The sequence below is a fragment of the Sceloporus occidentalis genome, unplaced genomic scaffold (assembly GCF_023333645.1).
Source record: "Sceloporus occidentalis isolate IW3139 unplaced genomic scaffold, rSceOcc1.0.p SCAF_2, whole genome shotgun sequence".
Lineage (NCBI taxonomy): Eukaryota > Metazoa > Chordata > Lepidosauria > Squamata > Phrynosomatidae > Sceloporus > Sceloporus occidentalis.
The window spans coordinates 67,415,928-67,438,641 of record NW_028316982.1 but is presented as its reverse complement, the minus strand read 5'-3'; the positions used below and the strand labels follow the sequence as shown (position 1 = coordinate 67,438,641).

General features: G+C 39.1%; 1 protein-coding gene across 3 annotated transcripts in view; it reads left to right on the top strand.

Moving 5' to 3' along the window:
- Window positions 1-22,714, top strand: part of LOC149318492 (xaa-Pro aminopeptidase 1-like) — a 58,698-nt gene that overhangs the window by 18,375 nt on the left and 17,609 nt on the right. For all 3 annotated transcript variants that reach the window (XM_089509850.1, XM_089509848.1, XM_089509849.1), the window contains 12 exons: window positions 832-895; window positions 4,728-4,832; window positions 6,011-6,103; window positions 7,405-7,548; window positions 7,782-7,877; window positions 10,852-10,933; window positions 13,519-13,729; window positions 17,237-17,326; window positions 17,583-17,633; window positions 19,624-19,682; window positions 20,472-20,549; window positions 21,324-21,395. In XM_089509850.1, coding sequence (XP_089365976.1) covers window positions 832-895; window positions 4,728-4,832; window positions 6,011-6,103; window positions 7,405-7,548; window positions 7,782-7,877; window positions 10,852-10,933; window positions 13,519-13,729; window positions 17,237-17,326; window positions 17,583-17,633; window positions 19,624-19,682; window positions 20,472-20,549; window positions 21,324-21,395 — 1,145 coding nt within the window. The remainder of the gene's footprint in view (window positions 1-831; window positions 896-4,727; window positions 4,833-6,010; window positions 6,104-7,404; window positions 7,549-7,781; window positions 7,878-10,851; window positions 10,934-13,518; window positions 13,730-17,236; window positions 17,327-17,582; window positions 17,634-19,623; window positions 19,683-20,471; window positions 20,550-21,323; window positions 21,396-22,714) is intronic.

Below are 22,714 nucleotides of genomic sequence, written 5' to 3'. Positions count from 1 at the left end.
TAGCATTACCTATGGATAATACTGGAGAAAATTTAATTCCAAGGCTAACAAGGAAAGAAGGAAATATTCATGTTGTGGAGAGTGAAGCATGCCTAATCAAGGCTTCCTACAGGTTGCAAATTGTAAATTGCAAGAGGCCAGCATTATGTCTTCATTATTTCTGTTACCCAGTTTTTATTTGTGAGTGAAAGTCCCAAAATACCTGTTAAAAATTATACATTTTTCCCTAGCAAATCCTGAATTGCACAGTATATACAGAGCAATGAATGTTTCTGGGTGCATGTATACATTTCTTGAGTATATAGAAAAGTGAGAGTGGTGAGATTTTGAGTGGGCACCTTTTAGGGTGAGGCATATTTTCAAGCATTTCTCTTAAAATCCAGTCAGAGGATGTCATTAAACTAATCAAAGTTCACAGATCTAAGACACTAGTTTTACAACCTGAAAGATCAGAGATAGGAAGGAGTTTCTTCTGCTCATGTTGCCACATCAAAGGCTTGACTTGTTTGTCTGACCAATGACGTAACCAAAAGTGAAATAAACATGAATACATGGGGAAATGTTAGAGGAAACTATATGGTAGGCATGAAATAAACAAATGTAAAACAAGTGTGGAACCTTAAAAATGGAAGAACTCAATTCTTAATGATGTTCTGTTGAAGAATGCCAAAATTTTAAGGTTTTTTTTTTTGGGGGGGGGGGAAATTGTCTGAAAGAACACTATTAGAAGAGAACAGCTAATCTTGGCCTGTATGATTTCACTGCTTTTGTTTCCTCTCTGCTGTTTTTCCTCATTATGCTCATTTCTTGCTTTTATTCAACCTTTCCCAGAGTGAATACATTGCGCCTTGTGACTGCCGAAGAGAGTTCATTTGCGGGTTTGATGGCTCAGCAGGTATGTTTCCAGAACTGTGTTTGACCCATCAAATTTGGCAGTTTCTTCAGCTGTGAATGCCAAGCCATTTTTCAGCCTGTTTTTGCTGTACTTTGTTTTTTATTTTTAAATCTAGTCTGCATATAACTATTTTAATGCACCTTTCTTGTAAGAGGTAGTTTGCCTAAGTTTATATTTGCAAAGGCAGACGTTTGTAGATTGTTGCTCACAAAACACCATTTAAAGCAGAAACACCATGTGATACACCTGCTTTCCTAGACTGGTTCCATTTCAGAATTGCAGGTGGGAGATAAAATGCTTGCATACTTCCCACATAAAATGTTCCACACATGCAAGGTATTTGTGTTGCTAGACATTCAGCTATTTGATCCCCTGCCTTCTGTCTGAAATAGTAGAGTGCAACAATAGATACACTAGGAAAGCTTACTGCTCCTCTTGAAAAGAGCAATCCCAGGTACTGACTGTAAAATAAGCCCCTGAACTGTACTTCACAACTGTTAACATGCCCCTTTTATTATTTCTCTGTGTGGGCACAGAAGCAAAGTGCCATAGAAGGAGCAGCTCTGCATTGGGACTTCTGTTCACCACTCTGAATCCTCTAAACTTATATTCTCATGTTGCTTCTTAAAATTTAAGTGTTATGTTACATTTAACAATCCAAAATAAATAAAAGCTTTATTATTGTATTCCCCGACCAGATTGGACGACTACCTATAATTGATCTCCTGACTATCCTAGTTATATTGTTTTTAAAACTGAATGTTTACAATTGTTTTTATAACTGTTTTTAATATTGTATCTGACATGTGTCATAGAGTTTTACCGTATGTACACCGCTTTGATCTGGAGGAAAAGCGGTATATAAATAAAAGCTTTATTATTATTATTATTATTATTATTATTTTATTATATAATCATTGTACTTACCTTTATTGTGGTTCTCTATCTCCTCATATATCTTGAAAACTATGAGAACATATATTATGGACACGTGCTTCTCAAAGCCACGGACACCTCTGCATGCGTTTATAGCCACTGTTCAGTTCTAAAGGAGAACCCCCCCTCCACACTTTACAGTACACTTTTTTACATGTTTACTCAAAGCAAGCCCAATTATGTTCAGTGGGATCTGTGTTCAGAGAAGGTTTGCCTTTACCTTTCTATGAGGTTGAGAGAGTATGACATGCTCAAGGGCACTCAGTGGGTTTTCATGGCTGAGCAGAGATTTGGACCCTGGTCTCCAGAATTGTAATTCAACACTCAAACCACTACACCATTCTGGCTTCAGGTTTAGACTTGGAGATAAATTCAACATTGGTGTTATTTTGAATAAACACATTGAAATGAATGCGATTTATTAGTCATAACTAATTCAAGTCCCATTGATCCTAGAGGGTCAATTGTAGGTGGGACTAAGGTTGGGTTTAGCCTTGAGATGTTTCATAATACAGTATCTGCTCTTCCCTCAAATTTATTGCAATATTGCTAATAGTTTTCTGTGTGAGCGAGAGTGTTAGCTCACTTATAACAAATTGTTGGGTGGAAAGAGTAAGGTTTGATTGTCCTTTTCCTTTTGTACAGTCAACACCAGCTGGAATGGTGATGTAATGTCAGTGTAGTAATGAGCTTTTGTCGACCCTGAGATGACCCTCCAGTACAGAAAATATCTTGTAAACTATTTCACACAGCGATTTCAGTTTTCCTTGCTTTCCCTCTCTGTGAGGCCAATCAAAACAGATTACTTGCAGTCCTGGCATATCAGGGATTAGCAATAAACAATGCCGGTTATCATAATTCATTCTTCTTTTAAAAAACAACAATAATATTTTTTGTATCTGAAAGCTGGTAGATATTGAAACTTGGTTAATAGTGTGTGGTGGAAAACCTTGTTTATTTTGCATAGGAACAACATGTTCTGTTTACCAGCCACAAGTCCTATGGTTTCAAACCAGCAGCTAAAAGATGCAGGTTTCAATTTATGCTGTGCCACTGATTAACATGCAGTGGGAGCATTGTCAGGTTACTTATACCATCAAGTTCTTTTTGGCCCCAAACTGGTAAGACCAGGTGTAAGCATGCCTAAATGTGAATACAATGATTTCATAATGGCCTAAACTACAAGGAACCAAGCTGATCTATTACAAAGCCCTGGCTTAATCTTATGTGTTTGTCTCTACAAATGGCATTTATTTTACAGAATATGTCTGCTTTGATCTTACATGACCAACCACCCTTTTGATCAGATCTTATGCTTCCTGGCCCGTGTATAATGTCATTAGGTGCTGACATTACACTCACAGGTTGTTTCTCCAGTGTCCTGGATGTCCTGGATTAGGCCCTGTACAGACCCTTACTTTGACCCGGCCTGGGAGCGGCATCCACATGATGCCGCTCCCAGGGTGCCATGACGCCACATGCCATTCCACATAGTGTGCAGCATCACGGTGCTCCTCCAGTGCTGAGTTCATACGATGCAGCACTGAAAGAACCCTGCCAAGCCATGACAATGCTACTGTGGCACCCTTTCCAGGGCGCAAAAAGGAGCCACTTTTCGTGTCCTGGAAAGGCCAGATCGGGGCCTCAGCGTGCGGTTGCCATGGCCCCAATTTGGCTGAAACAGGGGCAGCTCCATGCCGCCCCTTTGGGGCTGTCTGAACAGCTCCTTAGTTAAGATAAGTTCAGGTTTTACTTTTCTTTTTAAAAAAACCAAGAATTTTAATGAAGTTTTTTTAAATGTCTTTTTTGCTCAGAACAAAATATTTTAAAGCCATTTGACCTGATGACAAGGGTTATATTTTCTTTAATATTCAGGGATGAAAGAATCTTTATCCCTGGCCTTTGCTAAAATCTAATTGCACTTTTAACACTGTCACAGCAAAGCCTGGGGAAGTTAGTTTTTAGATTACAACTCCCAAAGTCTTCCATCCAGCAAAACTAGTGACCATTTTCACTGTGAAATTGTGAGAGTTGTACTCCAAAAAGTAACTTTTCCAAATCCTGGTTAACAACGTGAAATTACTGTGGGAGACTCTGTGTTCCTGGTCAGAAAAAATGGAGCACGGGGTAAAGATACCCCAGATGACATCATATCTCATTTCTAACCATTACTCTATACTATTAATTTAGGCTGATATTAGGAAGGTAATGTCAGACTTTGATAAAAACACTAGAAGATAGGTATTCTTTTGAGCAGTATAAAGTGTGCATGAGATTACTCATTTAATTGGCATTACATATGTATTGTACTTCTAAACCAACTGATAACCTGAGTTGTCTGAACAGTGTACCAAACATTAAAAATGCAAAATGTAAACCACAAGCACAAGTGGTGGCACAATAAAGGTGCTTTACAAAGGGCAAAGAGCAGTTTGAATTAAACAAGAGATACTAAAAAAGAATATCTGGCTGGGGAGAACTCTTCACCTGTGTTATGTAATAGGTGATGAGTGACTTGGGGTGGGGGGAGGTAGTTTCTTCCTGTATAGGCCTTTGCAATGAATTCCTGGTAGTTTAATTTGAAGTAAAGATGTTCTGTGAGCCAGCATGGCATAGTGGTTTGAGTGTTGGACTTTGACTCTGGGGACCATGGTTTGATTCCCCATTTGACCATGAAATACACTGGGTGACCTTGGGCAAGTCTCGGCCTCAGGGGAAAATAATGGCAATTCCTTTGAACAAATCTTGCCAAGAAAACCCCATGATAGGTGTGCCTTGGGGTTACCACAAGTTGGAAAGGATTTGAAGGCACATAAACACTTAAAGGATGTTCTGGGGGAAACTTATTATGTCTTAAAAGATGGTAACATTCTATTTTTCCTATGCTTTTTGACAGGAACTGCCATTGTTACTGAACAAGATGCAGCCATGTGGACAGATGGACGCTACTTTCTGCAGGCTGCCCAACAAATGGATAGCAACTGGACACTCATGAAGATGGGTGTGTGGCAAGTCCAAACTAGTGTTGTACTTTACCTTACCTCTTCTGTGGCTTAACTGAGCACTCAGGTTCCTTTAACTCATTAACATGCTCTCTCTCTTTCTCACTGGTTATAAAATGGAGGATATTGTTTCTTAAAGTGGGTCTGCAAGTCATGTTGCTGCAATAAAGTAGGTCTTCATTCATGTGGGTATCAACAGTGGTAGGGTCTACTTTCTACCTTCCCAACATGTTTTTTTCTGATCATAAAGAAAGCATTTTGGTAAATGTCACTGAATATGATCCTTTTGTGGAAAATTATAGTAATAGGGCAATTTCAGGAAGGAAAGAAGCAGTTTTAGCCGGTAAACACAAATATGCTGCTGGTCCCTGGAAAGGCTGCCATAAGTCAAAGTTTTGAAGGAATGTAATAAAAGTGACACAAGTATATGGGTAAAAGACTGAGGATATGAAAGGAGAGCATGAAATGTAAAAGCGTTGTATTGTTGCCCTATTCTTACTCTTCTTACTCTGAATCAGAATTTGAGCCTCCAAAAGCTGGCATTGCACACATCAAAACTTGAGCTTAGAAAATATATCACTGTGTCCCCACTCTTTTCATTTCCTTGATTTGTATTCACTTAAAAGTTAGCTTCCTTGAGCCACCATGACCATCTCTGTGCTATAACTCTGCCACTCTTATTCCCTACTACCTTACAACTAATGCTGCAACAAGGAGACTGTTTATCTTATTTTCTGTCTTTCAAAAACTAGCTGTTCATATCCTTTTCCAAAGTATGATAATAGGGAGGAGATAGGGTTATTTGGAGTGACAATTTTTAGGCTTCAGTGCACTGTACCAAACTTAATTGTTAATTATGCTTCTAACTTTCTGGAGCAAGAGAAGGGAAGATGGTAAATGGCATTTGGTTTTGTTGCAAGCGGAGCCAGTTCAGAGGTCTGCTTTCATGGTGAGATCGATGGGGACTGATGGTTTTTAGACCATCACTTCCTAGTGTTCTGTTTATGTTTGGTTTCCCTTGGACATGAGAGTGTATTCCATGTTTGGTATAATTTTCCTCACTTTTTGTCAGGTATTGTTCCCTGTCCTGTCTGATTCATATCACTCTCAAGGCCTCCATATGTGTATTCTTTTCTTCAGGCTATGTAGTCTTTACTATGTACTTTTCTGTTGTCAGGCCTGAAGGACACTCCCACACAAGAGGACTGGCTTGTGAGTGTGCTTCCTCAGGGCTCCAAAGTGGGAGTAGACCCATTCATTATTCCAGCAGGTTAGTTATTCTTATTTGTGTGACTGAATCAATTCTTCAGTCTTACTTTATCGTGTAGTCTAGTGGTGGGCAACTCTTCAGGGGTCAGGATCCAATTCTCTCTTGACTTCCATGGGCTGTACTCCTCCACAGCAAGCCCAGATATCTTTGATTTTCTCTGTAGTTCCTCTCAAAATGGCAACAGGATGTTGAGAGGGATTCCAGAAGAAAATAGAAGAATTGGGAGTTAATATGTGGTTCTGGGGTGCTTGTTGGGGTGGGAGTTTTTCCCCATGTTGATATTCTCCATGGTTGGGGGGGGGGGGAACTGTTTGAAAATACATCATTTAAAAAAATTGGTGTGGTGGTGGTTTGTCAGGCTTTCGAAAATGTGGTGTCCTGGGAAGCACATAGGTTTATTTACAGGTCACAAAGTTGGCAACTGCACAAGCTTGCCTGTAACACCTGATGTCTAGGGTGCAATTTCTGGTTTCAATCCAGGCTGATTGCCTTGGGTACTAGAACAGTCCCCAAATCCCACAGTTTCAAAGTGTAATTCCTCAAGAGAAATAAATTACCAGTATGTAATTTTCTAAATTTACTTATGCCCGCCTGTATTTAGCCATCATCGTTACAATGTTTTAAAATAGTGAGATATTTGCTTAACACACTGCACAAAAAACTATGGTATTTGGAAAGCAGAAAGGGCAGTGTCATGACATTGACATCATTTGGTTCCTATGACTGAACTATACAATAAATTATAGAATTCCCTACTGTGAGGTAAGGTGATGGGCACTAGTGTAGACAGTTTTACCCATGGATTAGATTAATTCATGGAACATAAGGCTCTAATTATGGCTATTATTTATGAAAGCTGTACTGTATATTATCCCCAGTATGGGAATAATTTTGACCTGAGCACCAGTTCCTGGGGAACACTGAAAGGAGGGGGCTATCAAGACTTTATTTGATCACTGTGGGAACAAAATGCTGGCAGATAAATGCTGGTTCTTTGGTCTTCTTCAGTAAAGTTTTTCTTGTAACACATATGATATTGCCAGTGTGGTGTTTTTTGTTGTTCTATTTATACTAATTTTTCCCAACTTGAGTCCCTCAAGAAGTTCCAGAAATCCTACACCCACCATTTCTGACCATTAGCCAAACTCATTGAGATTGATGGGTAATGAAACCTGAAATATCTGTGGGGACCCAGCTTGAAGATTACTGTATTAACATAGTGCAGGTGCACAGAATCATTATCAGGTTGAGGCTCTTCACAGCATCCTTTTGATACAGCCTATTTCTTTATTTTTAAACAGATCAATGGAAGAGGATGTCCAAAGTTTTGAAAAGTGCTGGGCACGCTCTTGTACCAGTCAAAGACAATCTTATTGATGCCATATGGGCAGATCGACTACCACGGCCTTGCAAACCTCTGATGACCCTGGGCTTGAGCTACACAGGTTAGAAAGATCCCCATCATGTCTGCATGTATGCTACTGATGACAAAAGGATGGTCTAAAGAGGATCCTGTTTTAGGTACAGGAAAGGAGATGGGGATGCATGAGAAATATTGAAAGCATAGTGCTCTCTAATATCTGTACAAGTGCATAACATCTGTTGGACATTTTGTGTAGAGATAGATGCTCTGAAATCTTCACCTAAGCTGGACCCTGGTTTTCATTGTGTGTTGTAGGAATCAGCTGGAAGGAGAAGGTCACATCTCTGCGGGGGAAAATGGCTGAGAGGAAAGCTCTCTGGTTTGTGGTGACAGCCTTGGATGAAGTAGCTTGTGAGTATCTGTATCAGTTTGGTTTATTTCTTTGTTTTCTGTTGCTGATCTCTGTGTGATTGGAAATGAGCAATGCAGCATCCTGCCTAGAAAACTGTTAAGATTACATGTCATAAGAATATAATACAGTCTGACCTTTGTATTCATGGGGGATTTGTTCTCCAGGGATACGAAAAAACATGGGACCTCAAGTCCTCTTGTCCCTGATAGCGGTGCAATGTGTGCGTGGCCATGCCAGTGCAACTGCATGCACACACTACCATTGGGGACAATGGGGCTTGCTGTCCGTGGATGCTCAGATTCACCGATGGCCAGCACATACGTAGCAAGGTCACGCTGGAACACAAGAATAGCCATGTTGGATCAGGCCAAAGCTGTACTTTGTCCAGCATTCTTATTCCCACAGCGACCAGTCAGGTGACCTTTCTGTCCCCACACAACCCTCAAACTATTATCAAGATAATGTTGGTGGAGGTACTGTGGAGGCTATTGTCATAATGACCAGTAGCCATTGATAGCCTTACCTTGCATGATTCTGTTTTTCAGTAAAAGTTTGCATTTCTTACCTTCTTTAAAATACAAAGACTTAGAGGATTTGGCTGTTCCTGTCAAAACTTGGACCATTTCAGTGAAGGCTGGAATGTTGGCTGGTTTTCCATAACTTAACTGCTATGTTCTTCACACAACATGGGTGGAGGCAGAGCCTGGAAAAGTCACTTTTTGAAATGACTGTGCTGGCTGGGAGGTTCTGGGAATGATGGTCCAAAAAGTAACTTTTCCATTTTTTTTTGTAATGATTACCAGAATGAAAACTGGAGACAGCACCTGTATTTTAAATGGTTGTATAGAAGATGGAATTTGAGAAGTTGTTGCTTGTTAACTGTGACAAGCAAGCAACGCCTGCTGAAATTCCCTCTTCTACACAACCTTTAAAGGAACAAGAACTAGCTCCAGTTTCCAGACAGCAAACATAGTAACCACTGCCTTATTAATAGTCTGCCACTGCTGAATTTCCATGTATCTACCACATACACCTGAGAAAAAGTGAGGAAGATGGTATAAGCAAATTAGGAAGTGGCATGTCTTCCTGAACTTTAGATAGCCAGTGTATATCAAGGATTTGATTTGGAAAACACATACTGGATCATTTGTGAGAACATCTGGTGGATTGGAAAAGTTACTTTAAAAATAATTAATTATTATCATCACTTATTTATATAGCACTATCAATATACATAGTGCTTTACAAGTAAAATGAAACAAAAACTAGCCAGCCTTGTCAAAGATGTACAATCTAAACTATACACAGGTGCACCCACAGTGGAAACTGGAATAATGCAAATATAAAGCTATAAAATACAGTTACAAAACAGATTTTCCATATATAACACAAAAAACAAAACAATATAAATATAGCAAAGTGACAAATACATATACGCAGAAGCTAACAAAACAATATTGAAAAACAACAACCTGAAAAGCTTTGGAAAACAAGTTACTGTTGAAATTCGAAGCACATTGTTACTGTTAATAAGAATTTTAAGGAAGGAAATCTTTGGTGTTACTCAACAGTAACTAAATGGCTACCTTCGTAACTGTAGATTTTAAAATTGCCTGCTTTTAAAAAATCCTCATTTCAACACCCACATAGCTTAATGGACATAATGAAACAACATGTGGCACTGCGTGAGACAGCATTTGAAACATGTAGTAGTCCTCCTCCACCACCATTTACTGAGACCACACCTTGTAACTATGAATATAATGAAATATTACTTCTGAAAACCTGTTTACACTTCATTTACTATATACTGTATTCTGTATGCAGGTCTACCTAAAAGCAGTGTAACAAATAGTTACAGTGTAGCACACCTATATCTTGTGTTTTGGCCACCAGCATTAATTTAAATGGTTCACTCCAAGCTCTGCAAATCACTCCCTTTGAACTTGGATTTTAATCAAAAAAGGTCTATTAGATGAAGTCATACAGGGAGTTTATAACCTTGAAGAGAGAAGAATTCTTGCTCAGATAAGGAAGTTGTTTTATCTGCTGTCTGCTTCTCTGTTTCTGGACTAGAAGAAAATGCTCCCAGTGTCCCTCATTGGTTTCAAAGTACACAAATCTGCCCAAACTGGCAGAGGAAAGTTGATTTCTGTCATTCACAAAGTAGCATTTAGAGCCAAATCCTGTGTGAAACTGGGTTCCCAAATCCAAAACTGAGCAACTTGCCCTTTCAGTTGTCTCTCATTTGTCAGAAGGGATGTCACATTATGTATTTCCTCTCCAACATCAGAATCATTTTTTAGATGAATGATTTCTAGTCACTCTGGATATGCCTTTTGTGATTCTGTGTCATTGTAGTTTTCTGCATTTCCAAAAACACAGTGTGCTTGAGGTTCAACACATTTTTGCTAATATTTGCCTCACAAAATGAGATTTTTACAATTTATGAAATTTTTTTAAAAATCAGTATGTACAGTATGTGGCACCCACAATACTTCCTGACTTCACTGATGGTTGTGACTGTGTGGAAATAGATAACATGTGACATAAGTGCTTATGAACCAAACCTCTTTCCCCACCATTCCCATCTGTGAAAATCATGATCTTCACCTGGGCTTCTAGTGCCATCTTGTGGCCCAAACCATTTATTATGTGTTAGAACTTTACTATTTTGCATCTGGAGGAGCACTCAGTATATAGCCACACTGCAAAAATAAAGCAATTTGACACTACTTGAATAGTCATGATTCTATCCTGTGGAATCCTGGGATTTGTAGTGAAGTATTCAGCCTGATCTGTCAGAGAGCTCTGGTGCCTCACCAAACTACAAATCCCAGGATTCCACAAGAGAGAATCATGAAAGTGGTACCAAAATGTTTTATTTATGCAGTGTGGCTACACTCAGGATTTTTCCTTTAATTTTTTTTTCATTGTGATTGTTAATACTATCTTCTTCATTTTTTTTTGTAGGGCTATTTAATCTCAGAGGATCTGATGTTGAATACAACCCTGTGTTTTTTGCTTATGCCATCATAGGGATCAATACAATCAGGTAATGTGTGCTGTAGTTTTCAGGTTGATATTGGTTTTGTTCTGGTATTTTCCTTTCAAAAGTTCATATTCAAGGTTTGGGGTGATATTTTAAAGGCAGTCAGGATAGAGGAATTTTAAAGTTTGATTTCGTTCTTATGATGTTTCTCATACTACCTGTAATTTACTAGTCTAGTTAGTGGCAGATACAGTACTTAGTTTTGATCAGGAGAGCTGATTCAGTCTGCAAAATATTATTTACTTTTCTGTGCTTCATTTTACCTGTGAAGAATTCAAATACCATTGTGGTAGTTATACTACTAGTATTATCTAATGTACTACTGGCTGCAGTGCTAGATTCACTAATAAATATAGGATTCCCCAGCTTAAAATGATATATTTATTGAGGTACAGAACTTTAGGGATGTTGCATTACCTTTTTAAACCCAAAGAAAATGACAATTGCAGTTGTGTATCTTCTTATCCAGCTCTTTCTTTTGTGATTTCTTGCTTTGCTAAGACTGATTGAAATGTTTCAGCCAGGAATGGAGAGGTCAGACTCTCCATTCCTTGGCTTGTGTTAGTTTCTTATATGTTTATTCATGAATCAGTTTTGTTTCTGCATTAATCTGAGAAGGTGTAACTACATTTGTGTCAGAAGTACATTTGCATTAATTACATTTATTAATCTGCAATTGAAAAAAAGGCAAGAATTCTTACATTTAAATATTTGGAACATATTTTGTCACAAAATGCATTTCTGGATGAATTTTACCTGAAAATACACATTTTATATAGATTTGGGTAAACATTTTGCATGAAGAACTGCAACACAAAGTGTGGGAGCTATGAAAACAGATAACTGTTCTCCTCTGCCTGTTGGTGTAGGAAAATGTGAACTAGGTCAGGGTTTTTTTCCACATGGACAGAACGAAATTCTTATGCATGCCCAGTCAAAGTCGGCTAGAGAGGAAGGAATTGCCAACATTGCTCCAGATCATAGAATCCTGACACTCCACATTTGGAGTGGAGAATCACCCAAGAAAGGTTGAACTGTTTTTGTAATTTTCAAATGCTACAAACACTGTTTGCATCTCTGCTGTTAGGAAGTGATAACATGCAAAATATTACCACTTAAATATTATTGCCATGAATTTTGCCTATAACTTTTGTGGTGAGAATATCATCTCACTATCTCACTATTAAACACCGATGGTAAGTTAAGTTTGGATAGATTATTGTTTTTCATTCCCTATTTGATTAACTTTATTTACTTGACAATATTTAGTGATGGCTTCTTTTAATTAATGGGTTTTACAATAAAACTGTCACATGTTATATTTTTCATTTGTCTTTAGATTTCATTTTTCTAAATTTCTTTGTGAAGGCAAGGCAACTTAAATGGCCTGTCAGGAATTCATTAAACAATTAACATATTAATTAAGTAAGACTAAAATAATTTAGCTTTCATTCTCTGAATCAAGATACTACAGTCCAAACAACCTCCCTGGCCTTGGTGCCCTCTTGTGGTGTTCGCTAACAACTCCCAGTGGCTAGGAATGGTATCTTGTAAGTTTTCTTGAGAGTCAGTCTTTGGGGGAATGTAAGGTTTAAATAAAATGACAGATAAATAATTGTGTGGCACATCTAGAGTGCCCACAGGTTGAGGACTCTGGTTTAAACCTAACTCCAGTGACTGGCACAAAGTTTCCTCCCTGCCACATGATTAATAATAATAATAATAATAATAATAATAATAATAAATTTTATTTGTATTTCCTGCCTCTCCCTATGGATCGAGGCGGGATTACAGCAAAGAATTAAAACCACAATACAATACAAAATAAAATATTATCTAAAAATACAGCCAGTAAAACAACACCAATATTACTACCAATCACTAAAAAGGCCAAATCGTCGTCAATTTTCCAGCCATGAATGTATAGTTACTATTCCAAAAAAGTTGCTTTTCCATGCTTTGCAAACATATATGGAAGGGATTAGAGCTTTTTAAGTGATGTGGGTTAAAATCTTCCCAATGAGTTTATCAAAACCAGTGTGGAAATCTAGCCATAGCAAAAGTGGTGCAACCTCCTTAATTCTAGGTTCAGTCATTAGAGGGATCAAAGTGGGGTACAACATATTGGAATTTATTCACTGCAGCCTAGTAAGAAAAGTAAAAACTCCTTCTTATTTTGATCTCTTAGAACATCTTTATCCAAAGTGCCAACAACCTGCCAGTATGACCTACCCATTAAGGTCATTATTCAGTTACAGTGGTACCCCGGGATACGAAAGCACCGCCTTACGAAATTCCCGGGATACGAAAAAATCCCAAAGAAAAAAACTGTTCCGGGTTACGTTTTTTTTTTCGGCTTACGAAAAATTTTTTTGGTGCTTTTCGGCGCTATTTCGCACGAAATCGCGGCTTTTAGCGCTAGCGCCTATGGCATTTCGGCTTGCGAAGGCTTTTCGGGTTACGAACGGCGCTGCGGAACGGATTAAATTCGTAACCCGGGGTACCACTGTATTAGCCACACTTTATTTAGATGTACCTAGACCCCTCCAAGCCTCACCTTTGTTTTCTTTGTCCATATTTTCCTCCAGGTTGTTTATTGATGGTGATCGCATGGCAGACCCTGCAGTGAGAGAACATCTTCTGCTGGATTCTGCTCAGGATGCTGAACTGAGCATCCAAGTGCTACCATACGACTCCATCCTCATGGTTCTAAAATCCATCTGTGAGACCCTCTCTCCTCATGAGAAAGTTTGGCTCAGTGACAAATCCAGCTATGCCCTGACCCAGGCCATTCCTAAGGTCTGTATATTTTGGTGAGACATCAAGCTTCTCCCAGCTCAGTTCTGCCTATGAGCATTTCTGTTTAGTCATCATGCTTCCAAGTTTCCTTCTTTGTGAGAATGTGGAGCCTTTAATCTTTGCTGGAAAGCCAAGCCAGGTTGTCAGTAGCTTGTTTAAGATTGCTAAGGAAGAAGACAGTAACTCATTAAAACAATATTATTTGATTTAATTTATGTCTTAGCTTTCTCCCAATATGGGACCCAAGGCAGTTTACAATATAAAATCCTATCCAGGGAAAAAGAATGTATGTATGTATGTATGTATGTATGTATGAACGAACAGGTGATTAAAGCAAAATGCAGTTATATGATGGAAAACTTTTTAAAATTAACCCAGCCTTGAACAGATAATTGTATTAACATTTAATCATTATACCAAAAGTTAAATTAGACTATGGCTGGAATTTTAGTTTATTGGTCTCTGCAGCAGAAATGGGTGAGGATGTGACTACAGGTGAGAGCACAATACTGGTCGAGTCTCCCTTATCCTGATATCCAAAATACTCCAGAATCCAAAATTGAGAAAGTAACACCTTTGCTTTTTAATGGCTCTGTGTACACGACTTTATTTTACACACAAAATTATTTAAAATATTGTGGATAAACTACCTTCAGGTTGTGTGTATAAGATGTATATGAAACATGCATGAATTTCATGTTTATACTTTGGTCCATCTCTATGATATCTCATTATGTATATGCAGATATTCCAAAACCTGAAAAAAATTGACATCCAAATGCTTCTAGTCCCAAGCATTTCAGATAAGGGAGAATAAGCCTATATGTCTTGGGATGTATTGTTATGTTTACAGTATTTGTAGATTCACATACAACAACAACAACAACAATTAAAAACCTTGCTACTTTTATAGCAGAATTGGAAAAAAAATGTTACCCTGGGGCCTCATTGAGCCACACAGCATTGGGATGGAATGTGACAGGGGGCAATATTTAAATTTGTTTTAGAGGTACTACTGGCTAATTCTGGGCTGCTCTTTTACACTTGGGGTTTTTATATGGCCCATGGGCTGCACTTTTCTTGCCCTTGTTCTAGGATGCATTCAATTGCAAGTTCCAGCAGGGAAGGCAGTAAGAAAAGAAGACAAAATTTCAGATAGATTGACTCAAACAAGGAAGCCACAACACTGAGTTTGCAAGACCTGAGCAGGATTATTAATGGCTGGATCTCTTGGAAGTATCTCGTTCATAGGTTTGCCAAAAGTTGAAGCTAACTTGATCGCAAATAACAGTAATAACCATCTCCAGTGCTGGTTGAAGATGATGGAAGTTGTAATCCAAGACATGATAGGCGCTACCTAGGAGAATGACGCTAGAATATCCATGTATTTTAAACATAGGCCTCTGTTTGCTTTTCTGTAATGCATTAACAACATGCATGAATGGGGAAAATACAGGAGGTGCTTTTAAATGATTCATGGAACAGTGTTGCAAGACTCTCCAGAGGGTGATTTAAAACCAATCTCAGTTTTGCTTTGAAACACAATGCTTCCTGTTAACTGGAGGTCTGGCACAATTTGGAGGCCCTCTAGGTAGATGCAATCACTAGATGCAATAATTTTTGTTAGAATTAGATGGGCTCTTTTCAGTCAAGGGGAAAAAATTGGGAAAGGGCAGGAAGGGTATGTCAAATGTCCAAGAGTCTCATCTTTGCATGAAAAGGGTAGTTTTTAGCTTCCATGCTGGGAGAGGCTTATCAAGGATGCTCTTGGTCCCAGAGGAGGAAAAGATAACCATCTTACGATCTTATGCGTTAGATTTCAGATGGGGGTGCAAGAAGCCTAGAGTTGATTAGAGATGCTAAAGTGGGAAGACAGCTTACCTACTGTTAAATCAAGATGAGCATCAGCAGCAGATGGATCAGAGTAATGTAAAATGTGCCGTTCCCATTTGTCTATTCCTAGCCTGCGATTGTTGGCATCTGGTATTGTTTGGGCATTGGATTATTCTACAGCTCTGGTCAGTAGAGCAGGTAAAATTTTGTTGGAAAAAGGTATTGCCATGAGACAGACTAGGAGAGCAGAGTGCAGAGGCAGAAACTTTAGAAATAAAATTGGTCATGTCTGACTGGCATAAAGTAACGCCAGAACTGGATAGAGTGCAATCCCCCCTCCCCCCAGAAACAACAGGAGTACTGTAAAACACTTAGGTGAAATTTAGTTAGAATAGGGATAGAAAGCTGATTTTTGCTTAAATTATTTTGCCATCCTGCTTAGTTGGGCTGGTTCTTGTGAACTGTTCTTTATCATTTGCTATAATTTGTTATAAGTATAATTGCTTCTGTCTCAGTTTATTGCAAATATATACTCTATTTTCCCTGTTGTTTAGTCTTTCATGCACAATATTGCTGATTACCAGACTGATTATCAGACTGAAGGCCTTTTCACACTGTACACTTATAGCACTATGATTCTGCTTTAACTGCGATGGCTGCATCTTATGAATTCTTGGCCAGAGAACTCTAGTGCCTCACCAGACCAAAAACTAAGGTTTCCATAGGAGCAACCATGACAGTTAAGGTGAATAATAGTGCTATAATTGTGTAGTGTGAAAGGGTTTCTAGGTCTTTCAATTTAGGGAGGGTATTTAGAATTCTGACCCACATCGCTCTAGTTTACTAGACTATACATCCCAGGATTCCATAGGATGTTGCCACAGCAGTATATAATTGTGTAGTTTGAAAGGTTTCTCAACCCTCCAGAGATGGCATTTTGGAGGCATAGGGCGCCATAGGATCCTGCCCACAAATTGTAAACTTACCAATCTTTAGTTTTTGTGGGTTTTTCGGGCTATGTGGCCATGTTCTAGAAGAGTTTCTTCCTAATGTTTCGCCAGCTGAAGATGCCAGCCACAGATGCTGGTGAAACGTCAGGAAGAAAGTCTTCTAGAACATGGCCACATAGCCCGAAAAACCCACAAAAAACTATGGATGCCGACCATGAAAGCCTTCGACTTCACATTACCAGTCTTAATTATGAATTTTAAAAATTTACCAGTGTAAACTTGGGGGTAGTGTGGTTAAAGAAAAAAAGAAGAGCTGGATTTGCATTGGGACTGGTTAGAAAGAAACGTGTGTTAAAATCCTAGTCTGATCTTGAACGTCTTTGGTTGGTTCAACTTAATCAGCCTCCTAGGGCTGTTCAGCAGATAGCTGTATTTTAGATTTACTGTGTGCTGTGCTAGTGGCATTTTAGCCAAAAGGGACGTAAAGAAATAAATAAAAATCATAATTAAAATTGGATAGTATCTGCCTAGAATGTATCCTTTTTAGAGGATTAGGACATAAATATGATAAAAGGGGGAATAATCTGGGGACAGATAAACTACCAAATGATAAACCACTTGTTTGGTGTACATCTTTTTTGTCTGACTCAGGAGATTTGTAAGGGTCTGAAATAGTGGCCAAACAACCCCTGGCCCAATAGATTACTGTGTTCCTTTTCCTCAGGATCACCGTTACCTCACCCCATACACTCCCATCTGCATTGCAAAGGCTGTGAAGAATGCATCAGAGGCTGAAGGCATGAGGAGAGCTCATGTAAGTGACTTACTGAGTTTCCTGCTGAAAGAGCTGCAGTATGTGGATTTTAACTGTCTGTATAATAATGCTTCTTTGAAGTCTTGCTGGTGAAATAGTTGTGGACAGAAATGTTTTCAGTAATGTTTGCTAATGCTGATAGATACATTTCTTCCTTAAATATTTGTGGCCAGATTTTCAAGATTGCTAAATAAATGTATTCTAAATGCATATATTCCATTGCCTTGTTTCCTCTGTTGTCTTTTTTAAATAACAGATCAAGGATGCTGTTGCTCTGTGTGAACTATTTAATTGGCTGGAGAAGGAGGTATGACTTTACAGAATTTTATTCGAAAAGAGAGGAGTGTTACTATATAATAAAACCGTACAGGAATATGAACTTAATTAGAAGTATGCATTGGAGAGGATGAGGGTGGCTCTACAGATCAACTTGCTGGATAGGGGAAGCCATTTAGATTCTTACTTTTTAAGAGGAAGAAATGTTTTTTTTAGTATGCTCTCACTTGCTCAATATAATTGAATGAGAAATAGTTGACTGTTGTTTGGTATATGGAGAGAAAGGACTGTGGTGATAGCCACATTGTGATGTTATTTGGACAACAATGAATTTCATTCTGTTTTTCATGTAAACTGGCCTGTACTGAACTCAGTGGCCTCATTCAGATAGAACATTGACTGAGGCATAACGTTAATGTGAACAAGCCTGGTTGAGCCTTTCACACTGTTGCATTTCTCTTTCTAGCATGGCTATGAAGAGGTGATCAGAATAATTCACTTCCATTTTAAACAAACCAGAGTTTAGCATTATGTCCAAATCATGCCAAGCTGTGTTCAGTTTATTGAAATCAGTCAACTCCAAAAATTCATGTACAAAGCTGTTTCAATAACACATAAACAGGTTTAACTGCAAGTCATGATCCAGATATGATACTACAGGATGGCTAGTTGAAGATGGAGGCAAAAGTTTCCAATCTGTTCCTTACAGCTGCACCAGAGGAGGAGAAGGAAGGATGAACCTGAGCCTGACCATGTTATCCACATTTCTAAGCCATTATTTGTATGTAGTGCTTGCAATGTTTCTAGGATCACATTTTGTGAAAAAAATAAAAACATCACAGTGGCTCTTTCCCTTGGTGAAAACAAGATACAACTGTAATAATTGACAAGTAACATTGTATTACTTGGGCTTAACCACATTAGATGAGAGAAATTCTTACGGTAAAGAGAGTGCTATATGATAACCTTTTCTCCTTAAAAAATATTGTACAAGTCTGGACTGCAAAAATGGCAAGGAGTGGTGGTCTGCTAACTACCTGTCATGATGACTTACCTTGTTAGTTCCCTTAGGGGACTTGAAAACTCTTGTAAACCACTTTCTTTAATAAAGGTGCAAAAGATTGAGAAAGGGCACAACTTGTACTGCATCAATGAATATAATTTGTTTACTAGGGGGGAGAAAGGGGCTCCACGAGGCCTAAAAAAAGCTGCTCTCGGCGGGTTCTTTTTGTGCTGTGCGTGGGGTGCCATTGGCGCGCTTGCACGCAATGATGACATCCACGCAGCACGGCACTGTTTGATTGCTGCGCACACAGACGTCATCGTTGCGTGCCCTATATGAACAGCTGCGTGCAATCATGGCACCCGCGTGCCAATAGTAGGGCTGGGTGTGTGTGGACACCCAGCCCTACAGAACCCTAATTTCAGCCCCAGGCTGGCACAAAATGCCAGTTGGTAATGGGCCTAACTTCCTCCACTGCGTCAGGGCCAGCACTATGTACACCTCCCCGATTACTTTTGGATATTTCCAACATACGTAACTCCTTGGTTCAACCAGATTTTGGAGTTGGGTATCAGAAAGAAGTACTTAGCACCTGTCCCTATTTATGTTTTTGCAAGAAAGGGATAGTCTTTCTAGTGGTTGATGGTCTTTCCTGATTCACCCTGTTGGACCTTAGTGTGGATCTGTGCAAAGATGAGAGATGCTTAATAATATATATCTCAATCAACAGGATTCCATGAATGACTTTAGAATCTTCGGTGATTCTGTCACTGATTAGAAAGAACATCCATTCTTATGGCAGAAATATGACAAAAGTTTCTAGCTTTGCCACTGCTGTTGTCATGATAGATACATATAAATGGCTCCTGATATCGATATGCAAGGATAACATGGAAGATGTGGCCTGAAAGAAAAAAGCTAGGATTTGAGCCATAAAATTAGAATCGATTAAAATTACCATCCAGTATAAACTTTATCTGTCTTTCCCTTACTAAGTTAATGCTGCTTTGTCTATTAGGTTCCTAAAGGAAGCATTACTGAAATAACAGCGGCAGATAAAGCAGAGGAATTCCGTAGGTAAGGAAAAAGATGACAGCAAAGAGTTTGTTGGTCCTGGTAGTTGCTATGTTTTTCAATAATCCTATTGAAATTCAATAATCCTATTAAAAGCAATGTCTTATTTGTTTTCTTGAGATACTTCAGAAAGGAGGATTATGTCTTTGTACTTAAGAGAAAAGCCATCTCCACTATGTGCTTTATCTTCTTCCTGTTTATCTTAACTCATTGCTCTCCTGCCTTGAGAACAAGAAGACAAGGCTCTTGATCTTTAAGCTCAGCAGTATCTTAATGTATCTCAGTGGGCCACTCTGCGCAATCTGCGCAAACTCTTCCCTGCTTCCAAGAAATGATTGCTCAGCTTGGTTGGATAATCTGTTGTTCTGCAGTAGGAAGGTATACAAACTCAGTATATCTTGGCACATCAACTGACTTTCTGTATTGGATGGATTAAGCATTGTGTGTAGCTCATAGATGAGAGAGATTAAGTAGTCACCATTGAATTGGTCCACAGCCTTCTTGGTTGATTCTATACTGATTGTTTAACAATCACATTTGAAATGCTGTGCCCTCCTTGAACAGATATAGGACTTAATTGGCCTCATCCTCTATGCTTTCTGAGAGCACTGTGCTTCTTGCCATCATAAATTCTAACTGTTTCAAATCCCACCCAGCTGAGAGACCTGGCATCCTAGGCCCCAGAGAAGAGAATGAGAAACTAAAGTCCAGTTCAGGAGATGACTGCACGAAGATTCTGTGGTAGTTTCCAGTGTCCCGTGTGGTCTTGTTCATTAAATCTCTTTTTTTCAGCCAGCAAGAGGACTTTGTTGATTTGAGCTTTGCTACTATTTCAAGTACGGGGCCAAATGGTGCTGTCATTCACTACAAGTAAGAACAACCAAGAGTCCCTGTACTTATCTGCTGACTCTGACCCAACCTTCTTGAGGGTGCATGTTTCACTACAAGATTTGAAAACCGTGTAAATCATGCATACTTAAAATCTTAGAGAAATATTAAGGAAGCAGAATGTCTGTATCTAAGAAGGTGACTATATATTTATAGATTTCTTTGAATTGTGGAGGGCTTTCCTGTGGATCATGTATTACACTTTTTCACAGGCAAGGAAAAACTGGAAAGATCTGTATCAGAAGGGACTGTTTGTAAGGTCAGAGATATAACATAATAAAGAACTAGCTGTATCCTTCCTGCTTTGACCAGTCTACCTTTGCTTGTGTAATGCTGAAAGAACCAGAAATGTCTGATAAATAGGCCTATGTGCATTCTGGGATACACTCATATTATGTATGTGTACCCATACCATCATCCCCTACCATGTACCCATGGGAATACAAAGAATCTGATTCTTGACAACCAAGCCTTTCTGATGTTGAAAATGTGATTTTATTCCCCTTCCATGGGATGCTATATAAAGCCCCATCTACTTTAGAATTGTAACCACATGTTTGATTATGTCCTTGGGTATTCTGTACTGATCTATTATGGGAGTTGATTTGATCTGGTATAGAACCATTATTGAGCACAATTATATTTATTGGGGAAAAATTAATTTTGTAAATTAAGTAGAAATGTGCAACAATACTTGTTGGCTTCACTGAAAAGATGATCCAGATGTTGAGACAAAAACTTTGTTTTATTGAATAGGCCTACACCTGAGACAAATAGAACTTTATCCATGAATGAGATCTATCTCCTAGATTCTGGTGCTCAGTACAAGTAAGTGGGCAAATTACTCATGGAGGTAAATTATCTCAGTTAAATCCCACCTTTACTCTTTTCTAGGTACAGAGAAACACCAAGGTGTCTGTTCCAGAGAAAATTATGGTGGAGAAAATCTTGACTCATAACAGTGTTATCTTGGCAGGGACCAAGAAGGAGTCACGTCTTTCTTGAACTAGCAATTGATTATTTCATGATCAGTAGCCCTGGTGGCGCAGTGGTTAAATGCCTGTACTGCAGCCACGCACTTACAAACCACAAGGTTGTGAATTCAATACCAGCCAGGGGCTCAGAGTTTATTCAGCCTGGCATCCTTCCAAGGTCGCTAAAATGAGTACCCAGGTTGTTGGGGGCAGTTAGCTTACACAAATTGTAAACTGTTTAGGGAATGCTTTAGTGCACTGATAAGCAGTATAGAAATGTACTTGCTACTCGCTACAGTACCATTTTGATTTCTAGGTAGTAATGTTGGTTTTGGACTCAAAACCCTAAGGCTTGGACACTGGATATGTTGGAAGGTTAGTGGATACTTTGACAGGAGCTTTGACAGGAAGCCCAGAGCTTGGAAAAGTTACTTTTTTTGGATTACAGCTCCCAAAATCTACCAGCCATTTGCACTTCCAGTCCAACAGGTCTAGAGATGCCAAGTTGACCAAGGCTTGGCTATGAACAATATACTAGTCATATTGCCTGTTTGTGTCATTCATTTCTCAACTTAGGCCCAATTTAAATGCTAGGGGTTGGCTGAGGATGCAGCGTCCATACTGGCCTCATCCCTAGCACGTGACGGCGGTGTCAAAATGGCGTTGCCCTGTACACACGGGCACCGCCATTTTGACGTAACAGCCGCATTGCATCCAAACAGTGCGGTGTGGCCGTTACGTCTTGGTGCCGCTGAAGGGTGCTTGGGGCGCCCTTTCAGTGGCGCTGAAAGGAGCTCCGTTTCAGAGCTCCTTCCGCTGCGCATATCGCTGGTGCGGCCTTTAAACAGCTGCGCCAGCAATACAAAGAGAAGGTCCCTTTCCCTGCCACTGTCGGGGTGTCCTTGGGGTGGTCTGTATCCCGCCTTAGTATGGTAGAATGAAGTGCAGAATAACAAAGAAATCTGGCACAGAGATATAATAATTAATAATAATACATTATTTATTTATAGCCCGCCCAATCACAAAGAATCTGGGTAGGTTACAGCAATAAAAATATATACAGAGTATAATTCAAAATTCAAAATTAGCCCCTTTCCAATCCCCAATACCCCTCTCTCCCTCCAGGATGGAAGATGGCAGTTGTTGCCATTGATATTGATATTCAGCAGTTGA